We start from the raw sequence: 27,768 nt of genomic DNA on the forward strand, positions 1-27,768 counted from the left end.
ACCTATGTACTATGTATATCAGTGGGATATTCAAATTTATAATTAGTTTTTTACAAACTAGTTTAAAAAACCTAGATACTTGTTTTTCAGTATATATACAAAGCCACTTCAATTCCCAAATCACATGGCGGATAAGAATATTTAAAATTCTATCTACAGAAAATACCTAAAGGTTTACTAGAAAAGTTGAAGGTTTTAACTTTTAGATTCTTTAGCCAATTAGCTTAATTTTTTTTACATTTTATTTACTATGTTCTTTAATCTTTGAATTTTAAACACACTGTTTTGTCAAATATAACCGTCACATTCCATCATAAAATTTACAGTTAACAAAATCATTTTTGTGTTGTTTTTAACCTAGTTATCTGATTGCTCCACTGCAGAGGTAACACTAATTTGCGTTTATTAATTTCCGCGTATTACACTGCGCATTTGTCGAAGGACGTATTTAGCGTATGACGTCACAGTTGCCCACAGTACCAGGCGGGGATGCGCTCGGCCCTGCTAACGTAGGCAACCACCCACAATGTAGGTCAAAATGTAAAGTAGGTTAATGCACTGGTTTATATTTACACATTCAGTTCACTTTGAATCACTGAACCGAGAAGACCTCCGATGATACGGAATTAAACATGATGGTTGTAGCATGGGCCTTTTACAGGGATTTCAATAGTAAGCGCCCATGGCTATAACAATGGCGTTGGAAGAGAGCACGTCCGACTCAAAGCTTCACAAGGACAGCACCAACAAGAAGGAGCTGCGGCCACTTAGCGCTGTCTCATATTCAAGGTCTGAACACGGACCTGGTATGTATCACGCGTTGAAGGTACCTAATGGCATTGTAATTATAAATTTCAATGCAACTATGGTTTCGGTTTCTATAGTTAGACTAATTGACAAATTGTTACTGTTAACTCATAGTAGACTACGAATGAAATGATAGGTATGAAGATAATCTCTATACAAACTTCGACAATAGTTAGACAAAACTTTTTTGGTTATAGTTATGTTTTATTAATTAAAATCAATTGATAAATTATTACCTCACAGAAACAACGTCATCTGTAGAACAATTAAAGCAGTATAAGAGCTGGGTGAGTACCGAAAGATGGAATGAGCTGAAAAAGATTGCGGACACCGCGATGAAGGACCACAAAGTGTTCATGATCAAAGGCGGTGGATTTCCTGCAGTGCGTCGAGCGTTGACAGAACGCGGATGGATCGAGAAATATGAATCACATAAGGTATATTACACTTTTATCAAAACAAAGACAAAATCAGAAATTAAATTATACTTAGATATACATAAATTACTCAAAAAATAATAGTTGCATATGTTGCACTATTTCTTAATGTATTTAAAGGTTCGTCATCCGCCGGCAAATATTGATCCGAAAAAAGTTGTTGGCAAAGAACTTACGAAAGTAGAGAGGATGATATTGTACAAGTTTATGGAACACCACTCCGTTGACTTTCTCTGGACGACAAAAAGGGACAAATATGACTGGTTATTGAGCAATAAGGAGGTCGTTATTAGCAGGTAAAACGAGTCAATATGTTGCCGAAACATGCTAGCGTATTATTGATGCATTAAGATGCAAACATACTAAATAAATAACATTTTCTAGAATATACACATAATGTAGATATCGATCCTTTGATTTTTCACCAGGTTTTGTAGATCAATATTCACAACAAAAGAAGGTCTCACCGCTTCGCTCACTCAAATGCATTGGTACACGGATCCCGGGACAGCTCTAACAAACTTTCCTCGCTGCTACAATATTCATAACTCCGATAACCTGGAAGAGTTTATTGAAGACTTTCGAACAACAGCCTGCATAAGTCTTGTCAAATGGTTCTGTCAAATGTTCGAACCGAACAATGAAAACAATCCGATCACGAATTGCGGGAAAGTGCCGTTCAGTGCTATTGAATTTGCAATAAATAGATTGAATGAATACATTGTATTCTATTCCCACAAGGACATTGATAATGTCGATGACGAAATTCAACATATATGGGAACATGAGTGGGACCAATTCCTGACACATCACTATCTTCTAGTGCACGAGAAGGCGAAATTTATGGCAGATTCCAATGTTAACGTTAGGTAAATATTAATGTTAAAGATAATAATAGTCCCTTTGTGATCTTATTAATATTATAAACTAGCTTTTACCAGCGACTCCGTCCGCGCGGAATAAAAAAAATAATAGAAAACGGGGTAAAAATTATCCTATGTCCTATTCCTGGTTCTAAGCTACCTGCCCACCAATTTTCAGTCAAATCGATTCAGCCGTTCTTGAGTTATAAATGGTGTAACTAACACGACTTTCTTTTATATATATAGATGTGAATGTTTGGATGGGGATGAATAGATATTTGTTAAAAGGTGTAGAAGATCACATAGGGTACCAATGATGGAGGGAGGGAGGTTTGTTTTAATTTTACATATTTACTCGATAACTCTGCAACGATTCAACATACCTTATTGAAAGGCACAGATATAAAATATAATCCTAAAAACTACTAGTATATTGTCCATCCTGTTCTGTCCTTGTTGTTCCGTTCCTGTTATTCCGCGGGACGAAGTTGCGGGGAAAAGCTAGTCAGTGACAGGCAGATAATTACTTCCAGACAAATAGAAAGGAGGGCCAGCAAAGCTTTGGCATCGATAGCAAAGTATTGGCCGCAGCTAGACATTGATGGGGTCTTAAACATTTGGATCGTGAAGCCAGGCAACAAATGTCGCGGAAAAGGGATCCAGCTCATGAATAATATTAAAGATATCATTGGTCTTCTTAATATACCCGCTCAGAAAAATAGATACGTCGTACAGAAATATATTGGTAAAACTTTTTATACTATTAACTTTGACAGTCTGTAAGCATATACTTTCTAATAATTTGTTTTTTTTTATTATAGAAAACCCGCTTATTATATATAATACAAAGTTTGATATACGCCAATGGTTTTTGATAACGAATTGCCAACCATTGACTATCTGGATATACAAGTAAGGGCACAAGAGTTATTTTTTTCTTATAAAAGTCATTGTTTTAATTTACATTTTATCTATGCAGAGACAGCTATCTAAGATTCAGCTCGCAAATATTCAGCCTGTCAAATTATCATGAATCTGTACATCTTACTAATAACGCCGTGCAAACGAAATATAAAAATAATGGTGAGAGAGATAAAGCCTTACCCGATGAAAATATGTGGGACTGCCATTCATTCAAAGCTTATCTTAGGTAAATATACTAAAATTGTAATAAAGTAAATGTCTAAGTTGGCTAATGAATTAATATTTTGTTATTGCTTTTGTATATTTCTAAAGACAGATAGGAAAGTCTGAATTATGGGACTCAAAAATATATCCCGGCATAAAACAATGTCTTATCGGAGCAATGCTAGCTTGTCAAGAAAGTATGGACAAGAGGCAGAATAGCTTTGAATTGTACGGAGCTGATTTCATGTTGACCGAAGACTTCACGCCGTGGCTAATCGAAATAAATTCTAGTCCGGACTTGGCGCCTACGACGTCTGTTACAGCACGACTATGTCCCCAATGTCTTGAAGATGTAATTAAAGGTTGTAACGTAACTAAGCTTGATTATAACGTGTATAAGCATGTTCATATTACAATGATCTTACTCTGCTTATAGTTGTGCTCGATCGGCGATACAACGCGGACGCTGATACCGGTACATTTGAATTAGCCTACAAGCAGGTCATACCGAAGGCGCCAGCGTACCTCGGCCTCTCGTTATGCATCAATGGAAGGCGGCTCCACAAGAAACAGCTTAAGGAGCACAAACATCATCACAGAAGCGTGACTCCGTTGGCACCTCGTACACAAATCGGCGACGTCATCGAAGATGCCCTCCAGCCAGTGCCACCGGAGTATAGTGGACCTATCATCACTGACTTCCTTACGTGGTTGAATCCTTACGACAGCCTTCCCACGAATAAAGATGGTATACTATTAGGCCCCAAGGATTCTTTAACGGTACGCCAAGCGGTAACTGTTATTAAAGCAAATAACACTCTAAAGTCTGGTTTGAAAAATCGTAAAACGTCCGCGCTCTCTTCTAGGATCCGAGGAAGACGCGAAAAAAATCAAGAATCTAGACGACGCGTCGTGAGACACTCTTGCTGCAGGCCCGATGACGACCAAGAGGCGAAGCTAAGCAGAAAATATCGCACCGAGTCAGCGAGGAAATTGGATAAGCCAAAAATCGATATGTCGGTTGGTAACAAGCGGTGTTACATCGACCCTGTGGAATGGGAACGAGAGACGGACAGCATATTAAGATCTACGATTTCGGTTCAAAACAAACTCGCAGCTCGTACTGAAAATTGTACGAAAAGCCTTGCGCCTGTAAGAAAAGCCAAATCGGGTCTCGTTGGTGTCAACCAAAAGTCTTTATTGCAACCGATGAGCTCACGAAGTTGTGCTAACGATTCAAACTCATTAAAAAAACTAAGCGCCATCGGAAGAAACATTTGTAGAATTCAAAACGAAAATAGAGTAAAACAGAAATCAATTATTTTTTCAAAAAGCTGCACATCAATTTACCCGAATTACGGAGTCGTGGTATTGCCCCCGAATAGCGAAACCCCTAATACATTATTCAAGAGGAAGACCGCAATCTAAATATCTCCAACTTTATGAAAACCTTTGTTACTATAGCAGAATCTATATTAAAAAGTGTTACAGATAATATGTTGAAAATATATAGTATGTTGTTGATATTTTAAATTTTATTTCCACAAATAAAAGATTAATTTTTGTAAGCTAAGTTTTCTTTCATAAACACGATTTACGAAGAAATGTAAACTTATATTTCCTTAATTCTGTCTTTTAATCCACGGGCTATTCGTGATAAATAAATAAAAATTGCATCACAATAAAAAGGGACATCAATCGTACATAACATGTCGGCACATTATGTGACAATATGTTGTGGAGATATAAAGTTAAGCTAACGGTTTTCATTAGCAAGTTTTTTATTTATTTTAAAACTTACGCCCACCCGTGCTTGCACTCAGCATAGATTCCTAGAGTAAAAGGTAAATCTTACTAATATTATAAATGTGAATGTTTAGATGGATGGATGGATGTTTGTATCTTCGGAACGGTTAAACGGATCTTGATAAAATTAGACACAGATGTAGAACATAGTCTGGAAGAATACATAGGTTACTTTTTTTCCTAATTCTGCGGACAGCTAATAATAAAAATATACTATCTATGGTTCATCAGTGTCATCAAATTGAAAACATGTCAAATTTTAATATAAATAATAGGAAAAAAGAAGTTATGTAATTATCTCTCAATTGATTTCGGAATTTAAACAGGTAAACTTTAATATACATAGAGAGTAATATTACTTTAGTACTAACCTAAGGAGTACGTTTAAATCTCATCACCAAACAAATTATTTGTTATGCATGCTTTCCTGTCTTTATATTTTTAAGGTTTAACTATATTAGTCTTAAATGTCCTTTCTTAACCTTAACATATTCAATATGAAAGTAAAAAGTACATAAAAATTATAACAAAAATAGAAAGCCAAAATGGCAATCTGATCTAGGTTGGTACAACCTACCTTTTTCATGTAAAAGTGAGAAAATGGTTAAAAAAAACTACAATAGCACTAGGTGAAGTATCAGTGGGTATGAGTTTTCAGTAAGGTAGTAATTTTATTTTATCTGCGATGAAAAAAAATAATGAAACGTATAATTTGTAGCATAATTTGCTCAAAACAAAAAATGAAATGATTAAAAAAAGGCCCCACTCATTAAAAACTCCAAAAATGCCGCCAAGAAAAAAGCCAGCCAGAAGTCAAAGCAAACGGACAAAGAAGGTACCTAATGCTATTTTTCTTACCTGTAAAATTATAAGACAGGCATAGTTAGTTAGTTAGTTTGCAAGTTTAAAAATAAAAACCTTTCGCAAGTATTCCCGCTGTGTGTGTTTGACACTGACCTCAGGAAGTTAGAGAACGATTGTAAATTAAGTCTGTCTTGGCTCAATGTCCGCATCCAAAAGACGCGTACGCAACTATTTGGTTTCCGTAAGCCGAAATGAAGATGTTTTTGTACTTAATTACCACTCTCGTTCATTTCTTCGCTTACTTTTCTTTTAATGTAATAAAATAAACAATCTCATTTTATTTACATATCTAATCTGTTTCAGAAACAGATTTCATTCAATAATAACAAATGCAAAGATTTCAAGGAGCCACACTCTGCTCATACCAAATCAGCGAAAAATGTTACAACACGTAAAAAAGTTGTTTGTAAAAAAGATCCAACAATGTATAAAAATACAATCCGTTCGCTAGGACTTACTTCAAAAGAAAAGTCTTACATAATATCAAGTTTGCAAAACAAATCTTCTCGATATACAAAATTAAAAGATCTTGCTTCTAAGGCGAAACGGGAAAATAAAATCTTTTCCATCTTCGGTACGTGTAACGCGGTGCGTAAAGCTTTAGTACAAAGGGGGTGGGTCGAAAAGATTCCACCAAATAGAATTAATATGTTTAGAATAAATAGTGGGAAAAAAAATAGCAAAACCGATATACATTACGAGCTGGAGAGACTTATGCTGTCGAATTTAGTTGAGAAATGCAATCCTAATTTCGTTTGGCGTGACACTCAGCAAGATTATGACACCGCCATCGATATGAAGAATGAATGTAAAACTATTGTAAATAAACTTAAAGCAGACGCCTTGTGGACGACAAAACAAGGTTTGTGCACATATATGAAGATTAATTATTGGTTTTATATAGAAGACGTTGCCGAAGTGTGCTGTCCTCGGTCTTATAATAGTTACGATACTGGAGAAATAGAAGAATTTATAGCAGACTACAGAATAACAGCGTGCACTAGTCTTATACAATGGGTTATATCTATGCTTGCAAATAATGTTACGATCTTTACTGAAACAGGAACCATCCCAATTAAGGTTATTACCTTTGCATTGAACAGATGCAAAGAATATTTATTACAGAAACGTAACAGAGATATTGATTATCCAATTAAACCTGTGAGCACTAAACAATGGAATGCTTTTTTAAAAAAGTACTATCGCCTTATAACTAACAAAGAGCTATTTGAAGCTGATAAAGAAAACAGACTACTTCTTTATATTGGATATGCTCAATTTATATTGGAAAAAATGTATATTTATCGTCCACAAGTAAGATGTGAAGGCTATCAAAATATTTGGATTATAAAGCCTGGACATTGGTCAAGAGGCAGGGGGATACGAATGGCCTCTAAATTAGGTGTTATCACAGAACTATTAAACAAGGCCAATGCTAAGTACGTCGTTCAAAAATATATTGGTAAGTGAGTCGTCTCATCTGAATCTTGTTTTTTATACTGTTTCTTAAATCTTTTAATTCTACAAGTGTTGCTATCAATTTTAGAAAAACCATTGTTAATTCACGAAACAAAATTTGATATACGACAATATTACCTGGTAACTAATACATATCCTCTGGTTATATGGATGTATAAAGACTGCTATTTGAAGTTTAGTTCCCAAAAATATAACCTCGATAACTATCACGAATCTATACATCTGACGAACAACGCGGTTCAAAAGAAATATAACAATTATGCTGGTCGACATCCAGAGCTACCTATGAATAATATGTGGGAACTAAATATGTATAAAAAATATTTGAGTAAAATTGGTGGCGATGGAGTATGGGAACATATTATTTATCCCGGTATGAAGAAATCAATTATTGGAATAATGCTCAGCGGTCAAGATTCTTTGCCGTTATGTAAGAACCGTTTTGAGCTCTACGGCTGCGATTTCTTGCTCGACGAGGAATATACACCATGGCTAATTGAAATAAACTCATGTCCTGATCTTACTAATACGACAGAGGTGACCGCTAAGATCTGCCCAGCTGTTGTGGATGACGTTATTAAAGGTTTGTTTTATACAAAAACGTATAAATATCCAGAATGACAACATGTTTATATACGTTGTTCCAATCCAAGAGTAAAACCGTATGCATAAAATGCAACTTCATGATCACGAAATTTGCAAAATCAATAAGACAATTTTACTTCACAATATTTCATAATTTTTTATACTTATTCCAAAAACTCTTGAAAAAGTCACTCTAGTACAAGTGGGGTGTTTAGAACGTCGTTTATTTGTTAAAAAGTCTTTACTTGTGATATGTTTTTATACTGTCTTTTGTGTGAATTCAATGTTTTCATTTACTAACAGTATCTTATAGTTGTTTTAGATCACGCCATTGATCCAAAAGCGCCCACTGGAATGTTTGAGTGTATCTACCAACAGCCAATGACTGTACCAAGATTTAGCACATCAACAGAACTTGTTGTACGAGGATATCCTCTACCCAACGATTATTTCTACAAAGGCAATCCATCAATAAATCAAATAAAGCATTTTGGAGATTCTAGTGATGAAAATGAGGATGAATCGTCTTTTAACAAACTTAAATCAATCTACAGCGACGATGCAATTCAAGATCAATTTTGTGATATGAATTTTAATGACAACAAAACGGGACACAAAAAACAATCCGGCTTCACCAGTGATAGTGAAAATTTTGATAGAAACGATTCTGATATTTTCCCTAGTGCAATAACAGATATACTACGTACAAAGAAAAAATCCTTATTCCAATCTAATGTCCTTTCAAATTTAAATCTATTTAATGCTATTTTTAATCAGAGTTTGAACCAATATCCAAAAAAGTATAAAAAATATCAAAAACCAAGTCATAGAAATATGAAAGACAGAAAGAACAGTAAATCGGTTACTAAATCTTTTGACAGTAGTTCTGGAAAGATTGATAACAAGCTAAAAGATTATGTACTCCAAGCATCCTCAGATATTTTAACATTTATTAGTGAAAAAGAAAAAGTGTATAACGCTATGTAATTTGTCGTCATTTTTTTTAAACATTAAAATTTCATAAAACTTCTGTTATGAAACCAATATACAAATAAAATGCGTTCGTTATTTTCTATCATGTTACCGTATTTAACTGCACTGGTACTATTGGAATATAGCATTATTTATTCTAGGACTAAACTAAACTTCGTACATAAGCCAACGTAAATCGTCGAAAGTAATATTGAATGGTTACGTCTTGAGATTCGCGTTGCGCGCGCTCCGTCTATACTAAGTTGAATCGTCGTCGCGAATCGTCTATTCGGTCAGTACACGCATTATGAATACATGTCAACTATATTGATTTGCTCTGCCATCTTGAAAATTGCAGCAACTATCGTTTGCCATGTTTTACTATAAAATAAATTGCAAACTACTTTTCGTACTACCCACATCCGCATGGTGTCAGAAAAAGATTTCCCTGTGGTTACTTGTCTTTTAAGCCCAGATAATCGACTCTTTGACAGTTTTATAATCTATATTTTTTATCTATGATTTCATTTGCACTGTTTTATTACTCTTTGGTAATGTTCTTAAAAAAGCTGGGGTGGTAGCGTTATCAATTTACCACAATTTAACATTAAAAGTTAGAAATTACTCAATTAAACACCATGGGCCGATCCAGATCTAGAAGTAAAACACCAAGGCGACATCATAAAAGCAGTAAACATTCACGTAAGAAAAGTCGGTCTAAAGATCGTTCTTCATCCAGAAGCAGGAATTCAAAACATGTTGAAAAATCTAAGGAAAGAAGCTCCAAATCCAGGTATTCTACATTTTTGTGTTAAAAAGTGTATTTTTATAAAATTAAAACGTTTAAGTTTATGTGAGTGAGAAATTTTAAGGTTATGCTAATTTGTTTTACTAGAAAACGGTCACGCTCAGCTTCAACATCTAGTACAAGCGATACTTCATATGATGGCAGCAGAAGAAAGAAATCAAAGGGACGTAGCAAAATGGATGAAGTCGATCGGCTAGCTGAAATGGAAAGGCAAAGACGTGTTAAAGAAGCTGAACAAAAGGTAACTAAGTGAAGACATTTACATGCTTAGTCGTTTATCATATAACCTTAGTCAAGTGATATTTCCCTTAGATAATTTGAATACTAAATAATTTGAACTAGTAAATCAGATTATATTTTTGTATGATATGAAATAAATATTTTACATAATATACTGTCATAAACAGCAATTACTAAACAACAATATTAAATACAATCGTAAAACTCCCAACAATATTTAAAACAAATAATGACATTTATGTCGACTAACTTAAGTATCAATATAAGAATACATATTGTCATTGATAGACCAATAGTGCATATGTAATATTGTCAAATATCACATTGTTACATTTACAGGATGAGTATAAAACTGATTTTCAGCGCTAATGCATTACTTTTATTTTAATATTTTCAGTACTTTGTTTACAAAATCAAAGTTCATAAGGTTTTGTATCAGTAATAAGGCAAATTCGTACATAATATAAAATACTGTTCCAATTTCAATAAAACATTTATTTATTATACCAATCCACCAAAATGAAAATATTAGCATCTAGAGCTGGAAACACTTCCAAAGTACAATGTCATCGAAAAATTTACTGGACCAGACCTAGGCACAGCCGTGTCTGTAGTACCACTGATGATGATGATGAATTATACCAATCATAGCATATCCAATAATTTAAATCATAATTATTCCTTTAATACAAAGTATAAACAAAATGACCATAGAGATGTAGACACTGATGTAGGGGAAAAACACCATGTTTTTGTTGATAATTCAATGAGTAATCTCATCTTCTGATTAATTGATTGAAAAATTTGCCAGACATCTTTTTTTATATCATAAGGTGGCAAACGAGCAAATGGTCACCTGGATTCGCCGAAATAGCGAGGCGACAGTTGCCCATAGACATCCGCAAAAGCAGATGCATTGCCTACCTTTAATCAACGGAGAATGGGACACACAGAAAGTGGATATTTCTCTTTCCTATGTGTTCCCTCTTCCGCAAAATCCACTTCCCCTTCCCATCCTTTCCTAATAAGAAAAGGATGGGAAGGGAAAGATGACTAAAATTAGGCCTCCGATACCACACTCATCAAACGAAACGCGGAATTGCTTCCACTTCACGCCTGTCTTCTGTGTGTTTGTGGTATTGCACCGGTTGACACGGCCAATTCGTGCACCCAACAAATATCATTGTTGCGGGATCTACCACTTTTAAAATCTTTATTCCCATTACTATTTCTTATCTCCAGCTTTAAAATCTCTTCACTCTTATGTATATGACAATGTTATTTATGCAGTTTTTAACTATCAATGACAATCTAGCCCACAAAAAAATGAAAATCTCTAAAATACAACAATAAGAAAAGAATCTGTTTTGTATACAATTTAAATGATAATGCATTAAAAAATGCACTTTACATGAATATAAAGCAATATTATACAAAACATAATGTGTGGAAAGATTATTATTGTTGTTGATTACTAAAATGTAACAGTTTGAAAGTAAAAGGTGTTCCTCACTTTTACCTGTTCATTATGCGCACCTCTCGATCATGCAGGAACCCCTGCCAGGCACAAGATCTGCTACTACGCCCTCTAAAATACTAAAGGTAAGCAGACTATGTGGAATCAGACAGCTTATTAACTATACTTTCCTATTTGTTATAAATATCTAAAAGGAAAATTGTCTTGTTAATTAAAGGAAATAAACATACCTATTATTTGAAATGTTACACATGACGATATTCCACAAATAAATAATTGTTTATCACAGCAAATATTTTGTTGTAACTCTTAAATATTGTAACTATTTTTTAAACTCTATCTCCTGTGTGTGAACTGGGAAATGCCACTTCTTACTGTGTATATTTAAAAACAAATGCCCAATCTTATGTAACATCTTACTTAATACATATTTAATTCAGATGTAATGGACTCCACAATTATCACAAATTAATGTCAGTCGCTAAAATATCAATATGTAGTTGTTGTTAAGGATTTGAAGAAAATTACGGGAATGGTTGTTGAATATCATATATAATTGATATAATCAAAAATTTTTTATATATGAAAACCAGGAAATGGATGATATGTTGTTCCTGCTTTAACCAACTTATTTTTAAATTTTCAATAAAAAAACAGAATTCTTGATATTTGTATGTTATATCTTGCACAGAGTTATATTCAAGTTTAGTGATGACTTTAGAGTTCTTGTGTTGTGAATTAATCATTGTATTTAATATTTACACTATACTTGTAATTTACTGATGCCATTTTATTGTCTATGTTTCAATGTACCTCTTTCAATGTCTTAAAAATAAACACAATATTGTTTTATTTAGGTGGTTGAAGAAGAAGCCGCAAAAAGAATAGAGTTACTTGTTAAGAAAAGAGTTGAAGAAGAATTAGAAAAACGGAAAGAAGAAATCGAACAGGAGGTGGCGAAAAGAGTGGAGGAAGCTAAACGCAAGATGGAAACGGAAATGATGCAAGAGCTTGAGAGACAGAGAGAACAGCAGCGGCGCGAGGAGCTCGCCAGACAGGTAACTGCGCTATCTCACTATCAGCCATGTGCACAAACAACGGCAGATGTTGATTTTGCACATGGCCAAACTCACCCTGTGAGAACACAGCGTTTTCACAGCTAATAAACACAATTTGTACATTTCAATGTTTTAAGTAATGCCAACCATATGTACAAGAGTAACTAATTAAAGTATTGTTTCGATCATATCTGTTAAAGGTCCGGTCAGGTGTAGTTCGAGTGATTACAAGAATTATTTTCTTGAACTCTTTGTTGTCAGTCTTTGTTGACAATCTCGTAATGATTAACTCGACATCCATTAATCCACATGCATGTCATTTGCACCGTCAAGGCAGACTTGTATTTGTCATGAACTGCCTAACTGTAAGATCGCCGACAAGGCTTCAGGCTAGCATTTTTAAATTGTTCACTTGACTGTCCTTGGCAGTCACGTAGTGTATAAGTCAGGTCAGAAGACTGATCAAGACCAGAAGCCGTAAGAATTTTTCGGAGACGCAGCTTGAGGATCCTGTCGTGAACATTGAAGGTATTTTTTGAATCTATTTTTTGTATAAAAGCATTTTATGTTTAAAATACATAATACAATGTCATGAAAAATATTCTAAAAAAAAACAAAAATGACGTGCCAAATACACTTTCCACACAACTCTAGTACTTAGGACGACAACATTGAAATTTTTTAGTTGATAGTTTAAAAAAATCTTACACAATGCTATGCGTTATTGTATTTAGACAGAGTGTTGTTATTCTCAGGCTTTTGTACACACAAATGACTTGTACTCGCACACAATGATGCTACAGTGTTATGAAGATTGAAATATATTTTTTATTGTTATTTTCTTTGTTTTATTGCAACTAGGTGTTAGAGGGGGATTGCAATTAATGGTAACTTTTTATTATACAGGAGGAAGAAGCTCGTAAAAGGAAAGAGCTGGAGGATATCATGGCTGAAAATAACAAAAAAATTGAAGAGGCACAACGAAAGTTGGTAAGTTGTTAGCTATGTTGTCAGCTATGTTGTCAATATCTGTAGAAAAAGTAACTAATACAAATAAAATAATATATTATTATTTTGTGATATTTTAATGAAAGTAAATTGTATTTGGACATTCAATTTAAATAAGATAAAAATCCTTGAAATAACTGGTTTCACTATTAAGTTGATATAACTGCATTAACATATTAAACAAGTTTTATTATTTAATGTTTGCATTTTATTGTATACATAATTAATTTCATCGTCTCTTACATAGATTATAATGTATAAAATTTTAAAATTCCAGGCGGAAGAAAGGTTAGCAATGATAGAGGAGCAAAGAAAAATGGACGAAGAGAGACAGAAGTTGAAAAAAGAACAAGAAAAGAGAGTAAAAGAGGAACAAAAGAAGATATTGGGCAAAAATAATTCAAGACCTAAATTGTCTTTCTCGTTGAAACCACTTTCATGAGTGTATTGTGTACGAATGGTAACGTGAAATGAACCATACACTGAAAATATGTATATAATTGTTCATTTTATAATTTTGATAACAAACATTTCGCAAATATTTATAACTATAAAGAAATAATACAAAAAAAAAACAATTGACAAAGAATGATATATAAAACTGTTAGTTGAATTTGCCTTAAAAATATTACCATAGCTATAAAAAAAGTCCATAGACAACATATAAGATTTGCTCATATACCATAGAGTTAAATTTTTTTTTTCAAATTCGATAGTAAAGTTAGTGAGTGACGCTAGTTGACTAGATAAAATTAATTGATCATATATAATTATAAGAATTTGGTAAAAATATGTCTATTGTGACAAATTAATCTCGCTTTGTGGCAAAATTAAAGTATCCAGTATTCTGACGGAGCTGAAAACAATAACAACCAAAATACTCGGCTAGATTAATTTGTCTAACTTGAAAAACTTTAAGGCAAAGTTATTCTAAGGTGAGATAAAAATATTGTTTCAAGTACTTATTTTACATTGAATTATTGTGAAACTTTTTCAATAGATTGACTTAAATTGCCTCAATATATTGGATGAAAATTAATGAATAGTACAAATCAAATGTGTGTCTATGATTAATAAACCATTTTGACGTGTTAGCAGAATTAGAGGTTTGTTCAATGTTTTGTGAGTCCATAGAGTAATGTTGGAATATTTGTGTCAATTTGTCCTCGTGACCACATCTTTTATGTGTCAAAAAATGCCACTATATTTTACAGTATGAAACGAACACACCAATATGTATCTAGTACTATGTATACTAATTTCCAGCAATATTATGGTTAAAAAAAAACTAATTTTTATACTTTCTTAGTAAATTTATTAAAAATATTATCATTGCTTCATGAACATAAATGTTTTTTTTAATATAGCGTTAAACTTTATGTACAAATTTTCTTTGGAACAAAACATTTAACAAAGATTCCATGTTAATGTTATGTTATAACAATAAATTTGTTGTTTTATTATTGTTTTTGATACTCTTCAAGTATGTTTTGTTTATTACATCTTATCTATTTTTTCTTTACATCTAAAATTTAAAAATTGTACTTTGGTGTCCATCTTGTATGTTTGGGTATTTAATGTGTCATGGTTCGTTTTTATTTATAATTCTATTCGTAATTATTTTAGGAAATTATGCAGAAATAGAACTAATTGAACAATTAATTCCATATATTCGTTAGTGTTATAATTTCTTTATAAGCTTAAAGACGTCTTCGTCGCAAGAAAATTCAAGAATCACCTCATCATCAAATCATTTGTAAGAAAATGTCGCGGATGACCGTAAAATAGAACTACTTGAAAATAAATGATGTCAATAAATACGTTGTTTTATTTATATGAACATTTTACGATAGTAGTCATAGCACGCTCCACATCTTGTAACCATACTTATCAAGAAACCAACATTATATTGAAAATATTAAAAAAAAAATCGAATAGACTTATTAGTATTGAGTAATTGTACATTCGTACATACATTGATTTATTATTAGATAGGTACACAATCGACTCTTGAATAGTGGAGCCATCAAAAGAACACTTCATAACGCAGTCGCGACATTTTATATTTGATTTTGAATGAAAGTATGAATCTACTTAATATTATATCGTTTGGTTCATTGACCTTCATTTGATAACTATAAAATGCTTTGCAACATCGGACTGAAGTCTACCTTAATATCCTGCTCCGTTAAACATTTAAGCATATTGTTCTATTTTTCAGTTTTAAGTCAAGTTTTGGGTACACATTATTTTGTTTTAAAAATATTCGGGTATCATATCATATTCACATAAATATTTTAGTTTATAAGAAGTTAAAAAGGAACGACATGGAATGACATTTTATTGTCAACGTTTTGTTTTAATGTCATATTTTGCGGTATCGACATCGACACGACATGCGACATGTCAGTTTTTCAATAGAGTGGAGTAGAATATTTGTAATATTATAGGTTTTATAACATAAATAGTTAAGTTTTACATATAAATTTTAATTATTTACTTGATAAGATTTTAACTTAAGATTGTACATAAATAAATGTAATGAAATTTAGATAAAATGGCTGATTTTGTCAAAGGTCTACTTTTATCGATTTTATCCCAAAAATGCTACGACGAGTATTTCCTTAATTACAACTTTCTTGATGGTAAGTAATATGACATATTTTGCAGTTTGTGAAACCAAGTAAATATTTTACCACCAAATAAATATTTTGAATTATGGGTTATATGTTATAAATTTCTTATATTTTCAGTACCATGTTTTAAAAGCACTTTGAGCAAAGGTCTTGGGATTGGTATTATTGCTGGATCTATATTGGTAAAAGTACCTCAAATCTTGAAAATATTGGGCAGTAAAAGTGCTGAGGGCATTAATATTTATGGAGTTTATTTAGAACTCTTTGCTATTACTGCAAATTTTTCTTACAGTTATGTTATGAATTTTCCATTCAGGTAATTAAATTTAAGATGAATAATGTACATGGAGTTTTAAATCATAAATTTATTAAAATTGTACTTTGTAGTGCATGGGGTGAAGGAACATTCCTTGCGATACAAACAGCAATCATAGCTGCCCTCGTATTACATTATGGAGGGAACTCATTGAAGGCTGCAACATTTTTAGCTGTTTATGTTGGACTTGTTTCAACACTTGTCAGCGGCTACACCCCAAAAGATGTGTTATGGTCCATGCAAGCCATAAATGTACCAATCATTGTCATTGCAAAGGTAAAAACTTATTAACATTAGCATGTAACAAAAATATGGTAATTTATTCTGCTTTACATTTTACAAACATGGAATTTAAAACAGTTTCTTTTAACTCATATTCCAATTGAGTTTTTTATTCAATATTTTAATTTCAGGCAATTCAGATAATAACAAATTACAAGAATGGCAGTACAGGGCAATTATCCGCAGTAACTTGTGCCCTGCTGTTTGGTGGAAGCATTGCTAGAATATTTACTTCAATACAAGAGACTGGTGACTCCATCATCATCCTCACATACTGTGTATCAACTGCTACCAATGCTGCATTGGTTCTGCAGCTCTTCTGGTATTGGAATGTTAAGCCTACAAGTACTAAAAACAAGAAAAAGAAAAAGCGCACATAAAATAACTACATAAAATTAGATTTTTTATTAGTATGTTGAATGATTCTTTAGATATTTTTATTTATTATTTTTATACCTACTTATGTAGGGACTGGCAATGTTCTGTAAAATGGGGTAAATAGAAATGAAACTTCAAACTACTACAAAGGCTTTAACTTTAAATTTGCTTATCTGAGTAGTACAGTAATTGTAGTAAATAGTTAACTAACAAAAATCATTAAATATCATGTTGTAAGGCTATTTTTTAGTTTTCTGTCTATTCACCCTATTTTTCGGTAATAAACAATGTTATGTTGGTTCTATGAGGTTTTGGGTGTCATAAAAGGTGATTTTTATTGTAAAACAATTACTAGTGCCTTAACATGTCAATTGACTGTTGGCATTAATAATATACCAATTAGAATAAGTACAGACTGAAGGCAATAAATTGTTGTAACAGTTCACTTGGCACTTTTTTCAATAAATTTTTTTCATAGAATAATTTTCTTTTATTACTTTTTGATTCAGCAATTTTGTACTTAGGACCAAAGATTCAGGATGAGGGAAACAGGATTAAGTTCGGTGGGCAAATATTCATACTTGTGACAATCAATATTGTGTCGTTATCGTCTTGTGCAGCGACCCGGGCGTAAAGTACGCCACAAATCTCATACTAATTTTGACATAATTAACTGTTTTGCAACAATGAAATGGTCGGGGAATTAATTTAAATAAAAAAGTAATTTGATTTAAATGTTTATTTTTCATTATTACACACCAATAGAATTATCTATATTTGTAATTTAGTCGAGTTTTAGTGCTACACTGGAATGATTACTAAAACACTATTTGTGAGAAATCATAATACAAAGCCACAAGTTATTGAATAAACACAACAAGGAAATAATAATAATAATGCAATATAATTATTGTTTATAAAAAAACAAAATGCAAGAGTCAATATGAATTGTTACATTTGTAGCCACTTATATATTTACAATTTAAATTCCTACATTAAATGAAACTTATGTTTAAATCTGTAAGCACCTTAAAGCATAATTTTAAAAACTAATCTTAACAGGAAACATGTAAGTCGGGGGTAAGAGTGAAGGGGTTTTTGTGGTACTATTCTTTGGGTGGTTCCTCGGGGGCCTTCTCTTCTTGGTGGGACCTGTCGGGCTCGTTGCCGTCTGCCCACTTGCCGTCGTACTCCTTGCGGTCGACGTAGCGCTCCTCCTCGTACTCGCCCTCGCTGCGGTGGCTGTTGCGTTCGGACAAACGAGAGTAGCTGTAATATTAATTCACTATGCTAATAGGAAAAAGCAATGGCAGAAAGCAAGGTTAAAATAAAAAATAATAAAAGTAAAACTACATTCTAGCTACTCAAATTGTTACTGACACCAATACAAAACTGTTACAGGTTTAATTCCTAATGATAAATTAAAAATTTTAATGACACTATGATTAATTTACGCAATAGCTGACACTGATAACTTGCAAAGAATTGAATTGGTAGTTAACAAACACTAGTTATATTCACATAATATCAAATTCAACACTATTGCTGGTGCAAAGACGAGTGAAGCATGAGCGGAGGGCACTAACTGATGTTGTGTGGTGTCGTACATACCTGTCCCTGTTGTCCTTGTCGCGTCGCTCGGGGCTGTAGGAGCGCGAACGTCGCGTGCGTTCGGGGCTTCGCGAGCGCGAGTATCGTCCGCCGCGCCGATCGCGGAAGTCACGGAACCCGCCTCTGTTGAAAACATTTACTTACAGGAACAGGAACTTATCTTTATATTCATAATTGGGGAAAGCTTATTCTTAATTTACTAAGGTTTGGCTTTGTTTATAATGGAAACAAGGATATGTTGCATACCTGAAAGGTCTTCCCCTGCCACCGCCGCCGCGACGCGGGCGGAAGGGTCGTCCGCCGCGCGAGCGGTTGTCGCGCCAGTCGGGCTGGAAGCGGCGGCCGTCGTCGCGACGGAAGTCTCCGCGGCCGCGGCCCCGGCTGTTTCCGTTGTACGTATGGAAGCGTGGCCGGTAGTACGTACCGCGCTCGAAGCCACCGCGCCCGCGCCAGTTGCCGCGCCGGTTATTGCGACGCATTCTGCAATAGTCGTACAAATTTTAATGATAATTCTTTAAAAAATGTTTAAATGTGTTTGTTCTTGTTGCCCTTTGGCGACAAGTTGTTGTGGCAAAAGTTAACCATGGATTAAATGATGAATCATTTGATTTGCATTGTGATTACCTGTCCCTGGATCCGGAGCGGGAGCGCGACCGGCTGCGCGAGTAGTATGAGCGGCTAGCATCGGAGCGGCTCCGCGAGCGCGGTGAGGGCGACCGGCGGCGACGCGACGCGGGCGACCCGCTACCAGTGGACGCCGATCTCGACCGTGAACCGGACCGAGATCGATACTTGCGAGGCCGCGACCTGCTAACAAATTTTACTATGAAATATACACACAAAAGCAAAGATGATAATGCGATTCTAAATTCTACCAAGGTTTGTTACCTACTGTAAGGCCCACATGCGTGTTTGTCATGAGTCTATTTCGCGGAATTAAAATGTATATATATACTAGCTGTCGCCCGCGACTCCGTCCGCGCGCAGTTAAAAAAACTTAATAGGGGTATGAAAAATAGGTAGTAGCCGATTGATTCTCAGACTTCAGTAGGCCGATTTTTACCAAATTTTATATGCGTATTCAGTAATCCGTATATAAAATTTGGTAAAAATCGGTAAAGCCGTTTCGGACGAGTACTGTAACTAACATTGTGACATGGAAATTTTATATATAAGATAATGAGAGTTGACCTGCTGCGGGAGCGCTTGGGTGAGCGGCGGTCGTCATCGGAGGAGTTGGAGGAGCGGCGGCGAGGTGAGGGCGGCGAGGGCGGGGAGCGGGGGCGGCGGGCGGCGGGCGAGGGCGGCTTGATGCGAGTCACGAACTGTTCAGGTCGCGCGTCGCCCACACACACCGGGGTCTCGCCCTCCTGCGCCAATCGGAATGAACCGAATTTGTCTAGCACTATATTGCCTTTGCGCACCTGTGGATGTTAATTAAAAATAATACAAAAAAATAAAAACGAGCTTCAAATGGAAAAAGCGCGTAGCTACAATAAAATTACTTTGCATGATTGTATACCATTATCACACAAATTACAAAAAAAAAAATGAAAATAGGAATTTACCATGTTAAATTGAGGATAAACTTTTTCATACTCTCTTTACTCATAAATTGTATAGCACTATAAAAGGTCATTGTATGTACCGGTGGGGGATGTGAGTGCTGGTGGTGGTGCGGGGGTTCAGTGCCGGGCGGGTCAGGCTCGCGTGTCTTGCCCGTGCCCCCACCACTGGAAGGCTCCTTCATTGCCATGGCGCGTCGCACAGACACGTTCTTGTCCCCACTCGAAGGTGACGGCTAACAACATCAATTCAACTTAAGAATATGAATATTTGAAACTAGCAACACTTTGAAAAGGATTGAAATGAAAGTGGAACGCTAAATAGATCGCAATTTACAAAAATAAAATGACGCACGAAAAGACAACACAATCAATTGGTTTTATAAGTTTTTTGTTCTCAATAAACTTATTATCTTACCTTAGTTTGCTCTTGTGACTCATCAGAACTATCTTCAAACGCGTAACGTTCCTTGTAGCCCTTCTGTACTGGCGTATCCTTCTTCTTAACCCTACTAAAAAATAAACTGTGTATATTGCCTATAAATTTTAAGCATTATTCTGTATTGTTTGAATCTTAGTGCATTTAATGGTCTGCCACGACTGACCATAATGAAGTTAGAACAATTAGAGATACAAAAGAGGAAATTTTACTAAAACAAAACGCATGTGAAGCCATACAAAACGTTTAAAATGTATACTAACGTTTCCTTAACCGCACTCATGGACATCTTCCACTTAGGTTTCTCCAGCGGCGGCGGCGGGGCCTGGTCGATGGGGCTGACGGAGGCGCGGCCGTCGCGTTTCATCGCCTCCTTCTCTACCATCACGTGGTAAGCGCTGATCTTGGACTCCAAGTCGTCCAATCCCGGCATATCGTCCATCAACCTAGCAAAATATTTACAAGTCAAAAATTTCCCTTTGTTCTACAAGATGGCGTTATTATATTCATCTTAATAAACATTTAAAATGTAATTATTGTATTATTAAATGTAAAAGTACCTCTTATCACTGTGCTTTCTTTCATATTCCCCGTCGGAACTGAGGTCCCTCTTAGATTTTCCTTTCAATTCCTTCCTGCAATATGCATATTTTTAATATTTATGACACTACCCACAAGTAAGAAAAAAAAACATAAATAGGTAGTAAGTACTAAATTTAAGACAAGTATAGTCTTATTTTTTACAAATACTAATAATTTTTAAATTAATTAGATGAAATATATTTTTTTATGAAGCACCAGTGTTTTGAGTTCAGGAAAATAATAAAATTAATTTCTATTGATTAATCAAAATTACACAACATTCAATGTAAATAGATATTTGAATTAAAAAAAACATTACCTAATGGCATCTCTCAGTTTCTTATCTCCAATGTTCTCCAGATCACGTAAGCTGTATTCCGCATTATTGACAGCGGATCGCGCCAGCTTGGCTTTCCTTTTATCTTCTCTCTCCTGCTCTTTACGCTTCCTTTTAGACTCCTTCTTCTTTTTCCTATATAAAATAATAATCATGTTATACTGTCTATATTAACCGAAACTTGATTTAATTTCTATATTAGGGATACAAGACACTTAAAATGACAATTGAATAAATGATCGAAAGATAAAAAAAATCTGTAATTATCTTGTCATGTCGTCTTTGTCATTTTCCATTCCTAAGTACAAATTTGTAATGTAGGCTTGATAAGTTCGTTTTGCGACTCACTTGTCTTTCTTCTTCTTCTTTTTCTTATCGTGGTCTGCGCCGGGCTGCGGCTGCTGGCCGAGCTCCTGCATCTTGCGGTTGCGCTTGTACTGAGCTGTCTCTTCCAAGAAGTTACGTACTTTGTCTTCATAGTCAGAATCTTCTTTTGTCATTTCTAAGAACTTGCGTACCTAATTTGAAATAACTTTACATGAAAGTACGAAATCAAAATTGAAGAAAAAACTTAAATAATTTGAATATTAGATGTAAGTCTTCAAGAGGTAAAGTAAAAATAAAATTAAAAAGTGTTTTTTAAATTAAATAATAGATCATTTTATGCTAAAAAGCAAGTAAGAACATTTTATTTTGATACTAAGCGAAACGTTTCTTATGCATAGTAGTATACTCACTTTCATTTCATAATCCAAATCAGCTTGTGAACGCATGGGAACATTGGTGGGCTCTTCCATTGGTGGAGGCGGGGGTTGGTAGCCGTAGGGGTGATTAAACTGGGAGTTGTGTGTGCGCGAGGCGGAGTCCGCGTCGCCCAGGATGGCCATGCGCTTGCTGAGCGGCGACAGCGACCGCTGCCGCTTGCTGTTCGACTGCGAGCGACGCTTCTTCTTGCGGTTCGGCTCTTCTGAATCTTCAAACATTAATATCATTTTTATAACATAACATAATAAAGTATAAAAATAGAAATGTTAATATTAACTTATATATAACAAATGGATTATTATATGTAGGATAAGATATAAAAGGATGATTTATTAGCTTTTACATAATAAATTGAAGTCCCCCATAGTACTAGTTAAATTGATGAATATGCAAAGGTTAGGATATGAAGGAAGCAAGAGAAATTCGTCAAATTCATGCAAGATAGAAGATATAGAAATATAATTATCACACATTGTAAATGAACTCCCATGTAAATTATGTGATTTTGAGTTTTAGCTGAACACACTAACTTTTTTACAACTTTGTACCTGGTGGAAGAGTCCTTACTCTGGCTCAGTTGTGAAACTCCCTTACCACTAGAATCAGAAGATGACGACGACGACTCCGAAGACGAACTGGAGCTTGAAGTGTCACTCGATGATGATGAAGAACTGCTGGATCTTTTCTTCTTGCCTTTTCCTCGTTTCTTTTTCTTCTTCTTGTCTTTCTTCTCTGTAAGATTTAGTAGCTGCTTAAGAGTTTCTTTCATTTCAAATGATTTTGCTCCTGTTAATCCAGGTAGCAACAATTCAGCGGGTTCAATCAATGGTTTTGTAGTTGATGTTTTACTCTTGAGGAAATCTAGAGAGTTTTGTGCCTCTTCATGGAATGGGATGATAGCTAAACAGTCTTCATAAGCTTTTTGTGCTTCAGTTATTTTGTTTTCGTCTTCATAGCTACGTCCAAGTGCTACTAATGTCTCTCCCAAGTATTTTCTAGCATTAGCATGGTTGGGGTTCAATTTCAATGATGTCTCAAAGTCTTCTATAGCTTTCTTAAATGTTCCACTATTTGCATACAAGGCCCCTCTGGCAACAAGTCCTTCCACATTTCTGGGATCAATACTCAGTGCTTTGTTGAGACATTGGAATGCTTCAGAATGTCGGCCAGCCTTGAAGTGTTCTATTCCTTCAGCAACAGAACGGAACGCCCACTTGCTAGCTTGAGCTTGACGAAGTTCATCTGCATATTCTGAAGTTTGGAATCCTCCTCTGTTAATAGAAATTATTTAATATTAAATAACTTATTTTAATATTAAAACAATTACAAAAGTTACATAAAATTTACCTCAAAGATGCAAAATTGGTGCAATGCATATTGGCAATGCCGAGGAGTTCAGAGAGATATTGGACGCAGTTTGGGTTATTGAAGCCTGGGCTCTTCTCTAATATGGCTTCATAGTTTTCTCCTTTCATTTCCAAGGTTTTCCTGTTCAAAACGAATACATGTTAATAAGAAGTTATTAAAATTAAATGGCCTTTCCATACATTATGTAATGAAGTCATTCCAAAGATTTTTAAAATAAAAAATATGGTTAAAATTTAACTTGGCTTAGCTTGTGCATTATATTCCTATCAAAACTGTCTGCATTATGTCACATGGTACATATTCCTCACCTGTTGCCATGAAGCTGTTCTAAAAATGTTATTTTACTGGTATTTTATTCTTTCACACAGAAATATAACATCATATATTAGGTGATGCTGCCTCAAGATGTGACATTAATATTACCAAAATTGTCTCAGCTACAGTCACAACAATGTAGTGGGTGTTACAAACAGGTCTTGGGATTGTTGCTAAACCTAGAAAAAAACACCCTAAAAAATTGACAAAGTGTTCCTTTCCCAGCCCGGCCATCAACAAAACTCCTATGAAACCGAATTACACCTTGCGCTGCTACTTTAGTTTCCTTATGAGCCTCGCCTCAGCTAAATATAAAGTGCGTTGGCTAGTCCATTTTATTATAAATAAATTACTCCAACATCCAATAAATGTTCATTATAACAAAGTCCAACCAATTGTTTCAGTTAATTGCTGGAATATTAAATGTTAACTTTAATATAGAATTACAAGTCCCACTCATAATCAGAATGCATGTAGTGAACCCTAAAGTTTTGTACTGACCTTCTTAAGTAAAAAAATAAAGTGTGTATTGTCTAATTGACTCAATTTCTGCATAAAATCCTTGAGACAATTAAATACTAAATCTTCTAATAAGACAGTAACTTTCTTCACAATTCCATGTATTTAATTTTTCAACTGTCAATATATAGTATTTTTTAACATGCATATTTTGCACAACTTGGGTGAGCAGTGTGAATTATTACTGAAACGTGATCATAAACTAGTGAAACAAAAATATATATCCTCTTTTTTCACAACCACACAGATACAAGACAACAGACGGTGAACACCACACTCTGACAATCACTTCTAATATCCAAAAAAGCATAGATGTGTTTGATGTACATAAGTTCCAGAAATTGTCCTGTTAAAAAGTCCAATTCTTCAGATGATCATAATTCTTGGTCCATTCCAGCAGTCTTCTCATATCAATTAAAAGTTGCATTTGAAAAGTCATTTATTGTACTTGTTACCAGTGGTAACTTCTTAGATCCAACGTCTTCGCAAAATAGCATGAACATATACAATCTACACATATAAATAGTGTTAAAAATTGCATTGACAGATCTGCAAGTGTAAAAAAATAAATTGGTTTGACACACAAAACTAAATATGTACATACTTGTATATGAGTGGAAAGTCATCGGTGCTGAGAAGGCCGAGAGGTGGCTTAGGCGGAGGGTCTTCTGGGCCACGAGTTACTCCTTTCATGCCACACACCATTTTGTCGGTGTCTGGGATTACTTCAATTACTTCACAGCAAACAGTGTCATTCATCAGGTAGTTTCTTGACACATTTTTCTTGTCCACTGCAGGAATGATATTTGCCACCGGTAGAAAAGCCTGTTGATAAACATTTTATATTAACAAGGGACTGCAGGTTACTGATATTAAGTCACTTCCCTTTGCAGTCATTATGTTTGTTAGGAAAAACTACAATGAGTTGTTGAAAAATGAAAGGCATTAAAATGTATATCAAACCTTGACATTGATATCTGCAACAAATCTGGATGTGGGACCCGCAGTGCACAACACCTTGAGCATCATTCCAGATTGTGTTCTGTTGATGACCGCTCCAATTATCAGTTCCCCCGTCTTCACATTCTAAACAAGAAAGTTTATTTGTTTTTTTTATTATATTATAAGATGTAGTACAAGGCCATTTTTTAATATAACCAAGCAACCACCTAATTTTGCTAAAAAAGCAAAGTGACTGCAGCCTGTAAACATCTTAAACAAATTTTAAATGCATTGCCAACCTAAATGAACAGAGGAGAGAATGTACAGCTAGATGGTAATTACCCGTCCTAATTGTCATATTCCTTGACAAGTCAAAATTGCCATTAGGAATTCCTATTCTTATTAGAAAAAGATGAGAAGGGAAAAGGAGTGAAATTACACCTCCTATAGGTTAATAGGTATTAATGATGGAATAATTATCAAACGCATGAAATTACATATAGAATTGTGGGACTGTAACTTGGCTTATACTATTTTTTTTATTGAAACAAAAAATATTAGACAATTTGGGTATGAACTTAAAAGAAATATAGCTAGTCTGTGTTGTTTAAATATATTAATAATGCAGCCTTGTTCATTGCTTTTTAGTCAATGTTTTATTACAATGAATTCAACAAGGCCAACTTTGTTATGCAACATGTGTGAGTCAATATTGTTGTGTGGGAGTAAATGTTAACTCCTTTCAAATGCTTATCATTTTTTGGTATTTATTAAAAATGCTTTATTAGTATGTTAGTTATTATTAAGACATTTCTGACAATTATTTATTACTCTAGACTATTTTGGCATTTTTAAGACTTTCTCTTAATTATACAATGGAGAAATCCAAACAAAAACTTACTTCAAAGAAATGCCGTAACCTTGCTGATTTGTCTACATTTAAAAATGTTTCAAACGGAGGCATTAGTGCATACATATCTGAAACAAAATTATACATTTATTTGAAATATACAATAAGCATATAAATTTTAAATATACATTGCAACCACTTAAAATGTAAAATTTTATCCTCTGTAATAAAACTATATTACATACTTTCAGAAACAGAATCTTGATTTCTTCAATGTCAAGAGAAATATAGAATACAAATACTAGTTGACAAATTGTTTCCGAGACCAAAATCCCTGTATAAAATAGATTGTTATCTGTTTTGCCAAAGATAATGGGAGGGATAACGGTTATTAACTCTGACTCAATAAAGTCCAAGATATATAATTATTCGATGGGGAATTCCTAGAAATAAATCATTATATTTTGAAATATCATTTTTTAGATAATATAATTAAGGGCAATAATATATTTGAGTTAAAATTTGAGATACCGAGTATTTGAGGGTTTAGCGGGAGGGAACGACATGTTTTTTTTTCAACTTAAGAAGGTCCGAGTTACAGAGATTCCATTTAAAAAAACAAGTCATTTTATGTGACAAATTTCACCATTTATATTAAAGTTGTGAAATTGATGATTGTAGAAATAAAGCAATATTTCAAGTTTTACATACTGTCTTCTGGTGTTGTAGAATCTATTCCTAAGCTCGAAGATGATGGAGCTTCCTCTAGTAGTGATGCGTCGAACAATGCATTCGCTTCTTTGGCAATAAACTGATGAAGTTTGAGGCGCTTGCTCCGGTCTTGAAAAGTAAGATGCTTATGTCTTGACTGATAGACGGCGAAATCCAAGCCACCCACGCCAATTTTTGATAAGTCGTCTTCACCTCGTTCGGATTCCCATGTCTTTTGCAGTTGTTGCCCATGGTAATTTATGGATTGCGCCACTAAGGACGCATCCAATGTAGCCTCCATGTTATACTAAAATAAGAAATTAGACCATACTTATTTCAATATTATAGGAAAAAGATGCACGCCGACTTTGTGACGCCATTTTGATAGATTTTGAAAGTGAAAGAAAAGTAACAATTTATTTGAAAATAATGAGATATTCAGTTTAACTTACCGTTCTCACAAAAGTTATAATTCAAATTGAATAAAACCTAATTTATTTTGTACTTGACATATTCTTTTTATGTAAACTCTTTCACGTACTTTCAGTTTCACACCATCAAAGATGGCGATGAAAACGAAACGAACTAAAAGCCATAAACGAAACGAGCAGCGAGCACAA

The 27,768-nt window shown here is 34.3% G+C and overlaps 5 protein-coding genes across 9 annotated transcripts; 4 read left to right on the forward strand and 1 right to left on the reverse strand.

Annotated features, from left to right (window-relative positions):
• Positions 1-288: 288 nt before the first annotated feature.
• Positions 289-4,679, forward strand: LOC106714226 (tubulin glycylase 3A). Its single transcript, XM_045678205.1, has 11 exons — positions 289-385; positions 662-806; positions 1,051-1,244; positions 1,365-1,540; positions 1,673-2,113; positions 2,641-2,852; positions 2,929-3,019; positions 3,087-3,257; positions 3,344-3,597; positions 3,672-4,015; positions 4,102-4,679. The coding sequence occupies exons 2-11, from the start codon at positions 683-685 to the stop codon at positions 4,135-4,137; spliced, it is 2,043 nt and encodes a 680-aa protein (XP_045534161.1). The 5' UTR covers positions 289-385; positions 662-682; the 3' UTR covers positions 4,138-4,679.
• Positions 4,680-5,776: 1,097 nt separating this feature from the next.
• On the forward strand, positions 5,777-9,174 carry LOC106714235 (tubulin glycylase 3A). Its single transcript, XM_014507216.2, has 4 exons — positions 5,777-5,876; positions 6,209-7,367; positions 7,452-7,967; positions 8,283-9,174. The coding sequence occupies exons 1-4, from the start codon at positions 5,787-5,789 to the stop codon at positions 8,954-8,956; spliced, it is 2,439 nt and encodes an 812-aa protein (XP_014362702.2). The 5' UTR covers positions 5,777-5,786; the 3' UTR covers positions 8,957-9,174.
• Positions 9,175-9,441: 267 nt separating this feature from the next.
• Positions 9,442-14,166, forward strand: LOC106714203 (UPF0430 protein CG31712). 2 transcript variants are annotated; one of them, XM_014507174.2, is made up of 6 exons: positions 9,442-9,734; positions 9,837-9,990; positions 11,541-11,591; positions 12,324-12,524; positions 13,431-13,514; positions 13,810-14,166. In XM_014507174.2, exons 1-6 carry the CDS (start codon positions 9,580-9,582, stop codon positions 13,972-13,974), a joined length of 810 nt encoding a protein of 269 aa, XP_014362660.1. In that variant the 5' UTR covers positions 9,442-9,579; the 3' UTR covers positions 13,975-14,166. The 2 variants fall into 2 exon arrangements, with proteins under 2 accessions (XP_014362660.1, XP_014362661.1); XM_014507175.2 differs by lacking the exon at positions 11,541-11,591 and having other exon boundaries at positions 9,457-9,734; positions 13,810-14,164.
• A 1,858-nt stretch (positions 14,167-16,024) lies between these two features.
• LOC106714231 (mannose-P-dolichol utilization defect 1 protein homolog) lies at positions 16,025-17,777 on the forward strand. The gene is made up of 4 exons (XM_014507211.2): positions 16,025-16,177; positions 16,286-16,484; positions 16,556-16,760; positions 16,898-17,777. Exons 1-4 carry the CDS (start codon positions 16,090-16,092, stop codon positions 17,144-17,146), a joined length of 741 nt encoding a protein of 246 aa, XP_014362697.2. The 5' UTR covers positions 16,025-16,089; the 3' UTR covers positions 17,147-17,777.
• Positions 17,778-18,083: 306 nt separating this feature from the next.
• LOC106714262 (tetratricopeptide repeat protein 14 homolog) lies at positions 18,084-27,733 on the reverse strand. 4 transcript variants are annotated; one of them, XM_045685216.1, is made up of 19 exons: positions 27,601-27,733; positions 27,149-27,455; positions 26,489-26,565; positions 25,609-25,731; positions 25,250-25,470; positions 23,791-23,931; positions 23,041-23,714; positions 22,416-22,651; positions 22,027-22,196; positions 21,661-21,813; positions 21,320-21,394; positions 21,023-21,205; positions 20,739-20,832; positions 20,404-20,556; positions 19,947-20,179; positions 19,380-19,562; positions 19,002-19,235; positions 18,756-18,878; positions 18,084-18,413 (listed from the first exon to the last, which is right to left on the reverse strand). In XM_045685216.1, the coding sequence occupies exons 2-19, from the start codon at positions 27,447-27,449 to the stop codon at positions 18,251-18,253; spliced, it is 3,537 nt and encodes a 1,178-aa protein (XP_045541172.1). In that variant the 5' UTR covers positions 27,450-27,455; positions 27,601-27,733; the 3' UTR covers positions 18,084-18,250. The 4 variants fall into 4 exon arrangements, with proteins under 4 accessions (XP_045541172.1, XP_045541128.1, XP_045541231.1 ...); XM_045685172.1 differs by having other exon boundaries at positions 20,739-20,829; positions 23,038-23,714; XM_045685275.1 differs by having other exon boundaries at positions 18,084-18,386; positions 23,038-23,714.
• Positions 27,734-27,768: the final 35 nt, after the last annotated feature.

Source organism: Papilio machaon, chromosome 1, assembly GCF_912999745.1.
Source record: "Papilio machaon chromosome 1, ilPapMach1.1, whole genome shotgun sequence".
Lineage (NCBI taxonomy): Eukaryota > Metazoa > Arthropoda > Insecta > Lepidoptera > Papilionidae > Papilio > Papilio machaon.

Coding starts and splice junctions, on each gene's coding strand:
- LOC106714262 (XM_045685122.1), bottom strand. CDS start 27,449: ATGGAGGCTACATTGGATGCGTCCTTAGTGGCGCAATCCATAAATTAC. Junction 21,206..21,319: donor AGAAAGCACAGTGATAAGAG/GTACTTTTACAT, acceptor ATATTTTGCTAG/GTTGATGGACGATATGCCGG. Junction 18,879..19,001: donor GGCAGGGGAAGACCTTTCAG/GTATGCAACATA, acceptor TGTTTTCAACAG/AGGCGGGTTCCGTGACTTCC.
- LOC106714231 (XM_014507211.2), top strand. CDS start 16,090: ATGGCTGATTTTGTCAAAGGTCTACTTTTATCGATTTTATCCCAAAAA. Junction 16,178..16,285: donor TAATTACAACTTTCTTGATG/GTAAGTAATATG, acceptor TTATATTTTCAG/TACCATGTTTTAAAAGCACT. Junction 16,761..16,897: donor CAATCATTGTCATTGCAAAG/GTAAAAACTTAT, acceptor TTTTAATTTCAG/GCAATTCAGATAATAACAAA.
- LOC106714235 (XM_014507216.2), top strand. CDS start 5,787: ATGATTAAAAAAAGGCCCCACTCATTAAAAACTCCAAAAATGCCGCCA. Junction 5,877..6,208: donor AAAGCAAACGGACAAAGAAG/GTACCTAATGCT, acceptor AATCTGTTTCAG/AAACAGATTTCATTCAATAA. Junction 7,368..7,451: donor CGTCGTTCAAAAATATATTG/GTAAGTGAGTCG, acceptor TATCAATTTTAG/AAAAACCATTGTTAATTCAC.
- LOC106714203 (XM_014507174.2), top strand. CDS start 9,580: ATGGGCCGATCCAGATCTAGAAGTAAAACACCAAGGCGACATCATAAA. Junction 9,735..9,836: donor GAAAGAAGCTCCAAATCCAG/GTATTCTACATT, acceptor TTGTTTTACTAG/AAAACGGTCACGCTCAGCTT. Junction 9,991..11,540: donor TTAAAGAAGCTGAACAAAAG/GTAACTAAGTGA, acceptor TCGATCATGCAG/GAACCCCTGCCAGGCACAAG.
- LOC106714226 (XM_045678205.1), top strand. CDS start 683: ATGGCTATAACAATGGCGTTGGAAGAGAGCACGTCCGACTCAAAGCTT. Junction 2,853..2,928: donor CGTCGTACAGAAATATATTG/GTAAAACTTTTT, acceptor TTTTTATTATAG/AAAACCCGCTTATTATATAT. Junction 4,016..4,101: donor GCCCCAAGGATTCTTTAACG/GTACGCCAAGCG, acceptor GCTCTCTTCTAG/GATCCGAGGAAGACGCGAAA.